General features: G+C 34.8%; 1 protein-coding gene across 1 annotated transcript in view; it reads left to right on the top strand.

Moving 5' to 3' along the window:
* LOC128248060 (uncharacterized) overlaps positions 1–8,692 on the top strand; it is a 10,621-nt gene that overhangs the window by 740 nt on the left and 1,189 nt on the right. The window contains exons 2-3 of the mRNA XM_052968450.1: positions 1,368–1,446; positions 6,981–7,118. Of these exons, the coding sequence (XP_052824410.1) occupies positions 1,368–1,446; positions 6,981–7,118 (217 nt within the window). The remainder of the gene's footprint in view (positions 1–1,367; positions 1,447–6,980; positions 7,119–8,692) is intronic.

The raw sequence follows: 8,692 nt of genomic DNA, 5'->3' as shown, positions 1-8,692 counted from the left end.
ATATATATATATATATACATATATATGCGTCCCAAAAGTTCACATTTGTATCTACTTTTTTTCTGAATTACAAAGCAATTACTATCAAGCTGAGTAATATGTAAGCAACATTTTGAAACTTGAAATTTATCATTTATCACAATATATATTTCAACAATATGGAACTTTTATCTATCAAAATTAGTCTCATTGCAATGAACACATTTTTGCCAACGAGTTACAAGTTTGTTTATTCCGGTAACATAAAAATCTGGAGTTCTCGAACTGATGTCCTTTAGGTATCGGTTTTATTTTTGAACTCCTTCTCTCACAGGAAACCCTGGAGGCGCTTGAAAAACTGGTAGTCGGTAGGGGAAAGGTCTGGGGAATAAGCTAGGTGTGGAAGAACTTCGTAACCAAGTTCCCTCAAATTCTGGAGCGTCATTAGTCAAACGTATGGTCGAGCATTGTCATGAAGATTAGCAGTTTTTCGTTCATTTCGGCAATTTCACGGCAATATGTTTCTGCAGTAATGGTTTTTCCGGGTTTTAAGAAGTTTTAGCGGATGAGACTAGCAGTACACAATTAAACAGTCACCATAACCTTCTTTTCGAAGAGCTCGGGTTTAGGGAAGGTTTTCGGTGCTTCATTTTGGTCCAACCACTGCGGTGAACGTATTTTTATTATTGTACAGAATCCACTTTTCATCGCAAGTTACTATACGGTCGAAAAATAGATTGGTCTGGTTACAGAGAAGAAGCGACGAGCAAATATCATAACCACGGATTTTCTTATTTTCATTCAAATCGTGTGGTAGCCATTTGTCGAGGTTTTTTGTTTTCTGATCGCATGCAAATGATTGCAGGCAGTTTTCTGGTTAACTTGAAGTTATTTTGCCAGTTCTCAAATGGTTTTACGTGGATCTTTTTCAACGACGGTCTTTAATTGATCATCATCGATGATAGATGGGCGTTCACTACGCTCGCGATCTTCAAGGCCCAGGTCTCCACTGCGAAATCGTTTAAACCATTTTCGAGCTGACCACTCACTGGTCATTTCCTCACCAAACGTTTCATTGATATCGCGAGCAGTTTCAGCTGCTTTACGGCCATTTTGAAGTTGAAAAGCAAAATTGCTTGAATATCGCTCTTTGACAGTTCCATTTCCAATGATTGTAACAAGGGTGAAAAAAATATCAATATTAATTTATTGATGCATCTGGACAAATCTATGCCTGTATTATCAGTCAATTGCAAAAACGTGTTAAAAAAAAAAAGGAATTCAAAACTCAGTAAAAATCCGGTACAAATTCTTCATGGTCCAAAACATTGCTTACTTTTTACTCAACCTGATAGTTCGATTATTTACAATTAAATTTGTAATTTCAGATGACTATGAAACGACTATTTACATTTTGCTTGTTGTCTTTGACAACAATAACAACTTTAATAGGAGCTTTCAGTGAAGGTAAGTATCCACTCGGATATAAAAAAAAAAGATACCGAATAATTAAACATTTGTAAATTATATGCGCGCCTATTGTTTTTTCAAGTTAATCAATCAATCTTTTCGTGTAACATTTATTAATATTTCCTTTCTATTATCATAAATTGATAATATGCATGTATATTTGCATAAAAAAGACACAGACAGAGGAAAATCTTATGGGTTAAACCATCTTATAGAATGAATGTAGCTACTACATGAACATAGGAAATTGTTGAAATAAATAGACAATCACTTGACACATTCACACAAATATCATAGGATCTTCAATAGAAACAAGGTTAAAGTTAGCTATAGTTGCCACCCCAATATAGGGTCGATAATACTCAGTCACAATTAAAAGAAATTCACTAAGTCTGTCCCTCGAAAAACACTAACTGTAGATCTCCACTACTGCCGTCCTCTAACTAATAACAGTCTTGAAAAAGTACTCATGTACAAGGCCAGAATCATGGAACCTGACGAAGTAACAAAGACGGAGTGACGGGCAACTCATTTAAAAATAGATTCACACGACACGTGGCGTCATTCAGGGACAACAATTTAAAAAAAAACATGCCAGACCTCCGTCCCAATATTATATAGATATTGAAAGAAGAAGTAAGCAACCACCAGATAACATGGAGCCAGAAAATACTGCGGACGGGGTATAAGCTAAATATAATCGAAATCAACAGGTAACATCTTAAATATTAGGGATGAAACCTTCTCTCCTTGCATGCACAAACAATATTTCACATTCTGACATTTCAAAGAGGAACAACCATCCACTCTACCAATGCCACATGGATAGTTTCCTTCTCTGAATGCGAACATTGAATATATACAACATACGAACTCCATGCATAGAAGATGGCGGTGCCCCAGCATGGCCACAGCTCATGAGCTGAAACTAGATAAAATGAAAACAAAAATGATAAAATGAAAAAGATATATTCCCCATCCCCGATGAACTCCCTCGGCACAAAAACATGCGAACATCACATATAATATAATATAATGTATGGAAATTCACCATTCAACATGGTTTTTACCCCAAAAGTCACACCAAAAGAAAGTAATCGTTCAAAAGGCGTCATCCAAGAGTAGCGCTCCTTGATTCCGTGTTTTTTTTTACGAGCCATTTTGTGAATTTTCGAGATATTTTGTGTTTTCATCAAAAATAGAGACGAGCACTATTTCTTCATGTGATCAGCTTTAAAAATTGTTAGGATATTAAGATGATTTTATTAACATGAAACTAATGGTAGCCTTAATACAGAAATAAAGAAATTTTATCCACCAATGCAGTGCTGTGTACTCACTCTCACTGTTCGACATTTGCGTATGTTGACAGATCGTTATATTTGTTACCTAGAATGACTTATAAGATATTACCAGGTTTCGATGATTATGTCAATCTTATCAGCTATTAAGAATTGAAAGTCAAGGATTAGGGAATAATTAAAAAATTAGAAATAAAAAATAGTGTGTTCTCATATTGTGTGCAGAGTTAAGAAAATGTGTAAAATTTCATCTTAGTGTCTGATCTTGTATATGTTGTCTATGTAGGGGTCTGGAATGGAATTCAAAGGATCAAGTTTCAAGAATTCGTTTGAAATGAAAAGAATTCTTCTGAATTGAATAGCGAGTATTTATTCAGGATATGGCCGGCTGGCAGCGCGCGCGTACACGTGTCTTTTGTTTTCTTGGGGTATGCTGTTTTGGGGAAGCAAATATTTTTGTGTCAAACATTTTAAATTTCTTTTTTATTCAGAAAAGGTTAGCTGCGTGTATATACTGTGTTAAATAGGTTTCATCGGGGGTGGGTGAGGGTGGGGCAAGAATTTTATTGAGTTATCAGTTAACAAGTTCCTTTTTTACTGAGAATACGATCAGCTGTGTGCGTATATTGTGTTAAACGGATGTCAAAGATGATCGATAATGGATTTGAAAGAGTTTCGGACGATGTATTTTTCAACTGCTTTGTGGTGCGTCTACGTATGTTTTTTTTTTGTCGTATGCGTTTATTTTTCTGGTATGTGTGTTTGTTTTTGTAGTGTGTGGTTTGTTTTTTTTGTTTCTGTGCTTGTTTCTTTGTTTTATTTTGTGGTGTGTGTGTGCGTGTTGTGTTTTTGAAAATATGTTGATTTGTATGTAAGCTTGTTTTGTGGTATGTGCGGGTTGGTCTTTTGAGAATAAGTAGTAGTAGTAGAAGTAGTTTTTGTTGTTGTTGCTGTGTTTGTATTTGTTTGATTTTTGCTGTGTGCGCGTGTGCTTTGTTTTTTTAGGAACATTTTGTTTTGTGTGATTGTATGTGTTTTTTTGTTTTGGGGAAGGTATTATTTTTGTGTCAAAAATTTATTGAAGTGTAGAATTCTTTATGCGTGCCTGTGTGTAAAATATGGATCCTTATATATGGATTGATTTTTAATTGTGGTTCATAATTGTTGAGGAATTGTTTCATTTATTTATTTATTCTCTGTTATTGGGTGAACGAGTCCGAGAATTTGTAGAGGGGGAAGATGAAAAGGTGGGTAGATCCATTCCTGTAAAATCTACAATATGACAGAACAAAGCACTAGACACCTGCCGTGAGCATATTGTGAATTTTCCTCTTGAAAATTGAAAACAGAAACATCAAATCAAACTTCACAAAACATGATTGGAAGAGCATTTTGGTCTGAAATAACCATTAAAGAAGCCGATAAAGTAAGTATAGTAGTCACATGGACATAGAGTACAATAAAGGTCTAGTACTTACAACGTTATAAGACACAATTATTATGAAAAAGGAATCAAGAATAACGGTCAATCACCGAACTTTTCTAAAGACGTACCACAAAGGTATAACCAACAAAGAAGTCGAGTACAATTTTACTGTATACCGTAAATACACAAATACAAATTAATAAGTGATGTTTGTAAATCCTCGACGGATACATATACATACATTTAGCGTCTCCATTTAAAGCTCAGACTAATCATTGCAGGCCTTGCATGTGAAACTCACAGACTAAGCAACTTCTTGGACATTCTCGTAAAGCCCTTACTAAAACATGTACTGAACGACATATGACATGACATAGACATGCTGAATTATCTGCCCAAAACGATAAGTGAACACAGAATTTTTGTTTCTTTTGACGTTGTTAACTTATACACAAATATAGCTCATGACTATGGAATAATTGCGATCCAATACTGGTTAGACACATACCAATCTGAACTACTGACACGCACTGAAAAAAACAAAACAAAAAACTTTATCATTGATCAGCTCAAGTTCATACTACAAAACAACTACTCCACCTTGATCAGCATACCGACAAATACCAGGAACTGCACTGGGTACGAAGGTAGTTCCTACATATGCAAGTATAGTCATGGGATTCCAGGGACAAAAACAATTTACAACTAATCTGTTCTAGTATTTGGAGGCCCTCTTCATACACTACTTAAAAATTAATCGGAGAAGGAACATGTATAGTTGTTTTATCTTATGACAAGATAACCCTGATACGCTGTCAAAAATTCAAAAATATGCTGGGCAATCTAAGCAACAACATCCAATGGAGTTTAACTTCAAGGAACTTGCCTTTCTAGACATTTCTGTCACAAACACGGATAGGAAAATAGAAACGGACATTCTCCAGAAGTCTACGGATTCCAAGCAGTACCTTCCGTTTACATAATGTCACCCAAAACACACAAAATTGAACTCTCCTTCTAAGCTACCAAAGCGGATATGCACAATAGTATCAGACACATCTAAATGTGAAAAAAGACCGGATGAAATGAAGAAAATATACAGCCAAAGAGGATTCCCTCTAGACTTAATGTCCAATGGAATAGACAGAACAAACATTGACATCCAGGAACTAAGGAAAGCAAAAATCAAAACATCTATATGTGTGTATATATAAATATATGTATATGTGTATATAAATATATGTATATTCATGTGTTTAATTATGTATGCATATGTTCTATGTCTATATTAATCTATAATTGTATATCTATGTATATATACGTACGATTCTATAGGTATGAATATATGTATATAACTATATCTGTTCTTATGAATTTTAAACAATATTTAATGAATGCATACTAATATTGTTTTTCCATATACTTACCTTATTTGATTTAATCTATCCCAATCTACAATACTAATTTATATTAATCTATTCGTCCTTTTCTTATATATTTGAACCTTTAGTCTTTGGTTTGATATTTTTTCTTATTCATATCATACTTAGTCTCTATAAATATATGGTTTTTCTTCTATTTATACCAAAGCTTTCTCCTAATTATTTCTTAATATCTTAATAAATCTCGCTTTTCATCTTAGAAAACTATTTAATTAATTTATTATTTAGGCAGAATGGTATACATATAAGATTCCAGTGCCTTGTGAGTAAGTTCTAATAGTATTTAAAATTAGTCATTCCAAGTATAGAGTTTGTACACGGTGATATTGAATCGAGGTTAATATTTAAAGTGACTCACAACATTTGTGTCATTTGGTATGGCTACATCAATGATCTGACAGTATTTGTGTCTCTTATTCAGTATGATAATATCCGGCCGACGGTGTTCAGTCACATGATCCGTCTGAAAATCATAGTCCCAGAGTATCGTTACTACGTTTCCCCACCTCCTGCACAACTTTACTTGGTATATGCTCATACCAGTTCTCTGATACTTCATATTGGTATTTAGAGTATTATTACAAATGAAGATACATACACACTTTATTGTGGCGGCGCTTGTGTTCTTTTTGTGCAAGGCTCTTACATCCACTTACCAAGTTGGTCACATTTTCCACACTCTTTCCACAGAGACTGCATTTCTGGGTGTCAGAAGTTTTATAGATGTTGTACTTCACTGAATTGGTAGTGAAAGCCTGGTCTTGTGCAGCAATGATCAGGATTTCGGTGGTACGCTTCAAATCACCTCGCTTAAACCATGCCCACGATGCTGTATCATCTTTAACGTCCTGTGTATTCCTTTCAAACTCTCCATACCATCTTCATCCTTTCTGATATGCCTCGCTGACCTTGAATTTCATTTCTCTGTGTAGAATGTCATCCAACTCCAAAATCCTTACATATCTATGCCCAATGGTGTCGGGTTCACCCATGGTTTCTCCTGATGGTAACTGCAATCCTCCGCAAGCTGCTTTCTTCCCTCTTTTCATATTAAGTACTGAGCATTTGGTAATCCCAAATTCCATACCGATGTTCCTACAACACTTCTGGACTGTTTTGGTAAAGGGGTAAAGGAATCTATCAGTTTTCCAAAACAACTGGATTAGGAGGTAAATGATCCCTCTGAATTTCATATATGAATTAGAAGGAAGCAAAGTATATGATTTCCGTTGGATATTATCGAAACCATCTTTATCTTCTAGTTTATAATAAATTTATCTCAGAAAATACCTATATATATATATATATATATATATATAAATATAATACTTAATAGATATTATTATACCTATTTCTATTTAGATTGTGATGGATGTTCAGTTGAGGGCCAATGCCACAGTTACGGAGAGATATGGTTAGAAAAGACAGACATAATGTGTGCCTTAAAATTATGCCGTTGGAAGAGTGAAACTAAATGGAGAGTATATACAAAAACTGTGTGTAAGTTATATATATATATATATTTTCTATTTTCTCTCCCTGTTTATTTTTGTGTTCCTTTCTGTCGAAGAGCGTAGGCTCGAAATGTTAACGACTTTCTCACTTCCCAAACTAATACATCTGTTTGTTGTGTACACACCCGTCTTCGTCTTTTTTGGGGGGGAAATTCTCACTATATATATATATATATATATATATATATTCTCTTTTCCAATTTCGAGTGTAGTGCCCTTCAAATTTTCTTAGAATCTTCTGAATTATTATTTCATATATGGACAAGGTGGACCACCCAACCAAGTTTTATAATAATTTAAATGAACGTTAAACTGTGTTTATCAATGCAGAATATTTATCTTAGAAATGTGCTAACCATCGGATATCGAAACCCATCCTCCACCAACATTGCCATACAGTCAATGCCACAGACTCTTCTATGCAAGGATTGGTTAATAGAGTCATCAATGGCATCGCCATGGAGGACGTGTTCAGCAAAGAAGGAGATGAATAGTCGGATACGAGATAAAGCCGACGATTACGAATTATCTTAATAAAATCTTAAATTAATCTCGACCTCACCAATCAAATTTCAGTGCTGTCACAACGCATTTAATGATATTCGGATACCCACACTGATTTAATATACGCAATTTATTAACAAAAGCTATGCATATGTATTGATGCATACGCTCCTTTGAATGCGAATACCCACACACGACAAATCTTCGCATCAAATAAGCACAAACATACACGTAAATTACTTCCATAAATGTTATACGCAACACCTCTATTATACACTGTTACATTACACTTAAGTCAAAATAGTATTTAGTTTTGTAATCATGTCCTCAGCCCTTGCAAAAAAATAAGCAAAAAATATATAAGAACACTAGTTAGTAACATTATTTAGTGAGGTTTTTTTTTATCACGCAGCATTAAGAATACCCTAAGATGTTGAGTAGGTTCACTAAATGATAACTTTTATAAGGTGTGAAGGTGCGTGGCTTAGTGGTTTGGGTATTCGGCTCACAGTCCTGAGTCGGATTCCTGGCTGTGCATTGAGTACTTAACCAATACACTTTATTTCACGTTGTCCCAGTCCATTTAGCTGGCAAAAATAAATTGCACGTATAATTCGAAGGGTTAGCCTTGTCACATTCTGAATCTCCCTCAGAACTACGCTGAGAGCACGCATATCTGTGGTCTATTCAGCCACTTGCACGTTAGTTTCACGAGCAGGAGTTTTTGTTGATCAGATCAAGTGGAATGTTGAATGTCGTAAACGGCATAGTGTCATTTTTACACTCAGAATCAAATAGAATGCTTCAAATAGCTTTCATACTACTGGTGTATATGTTAATTGAAATGCGTGCTATCTCTCCTTTAAAAAGCGAGATACAGAATATTCACATGTTCAGTTTAATCAATTCCTATTTTAGGAATATCGGGTTCATTCCCACTGCGTGGAAACTTGGGCAAGTGTCTTCTACTATAGCCTTGGTCCGACCAAAGCCTTGTGAGTGGATTTGGTAGACGGAAACTGAAAGAAGCCCATGGTATATATGTATATATATATA

The sequence above is a fragment of the Octopus bimaculoides genome, chromosome 6 (assembly GCF_001194135.2).
Source record: "Octopus bimaculoides isolate UCB-OBI-ISO-001 chromosome 6, ASM119413v2, whole genome shotgun sequence".
In the NCBI taxonomy this organism is placed as follows: Eukaryota; Metazoa; Mollusca; class Cephalopoda; order Octopoda; family Octopodidae; genus Octopus; species Octopus bimaculoides.
Note: the sequence above shows the minus strand (reverse complement) of the source record. Positions and strands in the feature narration are given on the sequence as shown.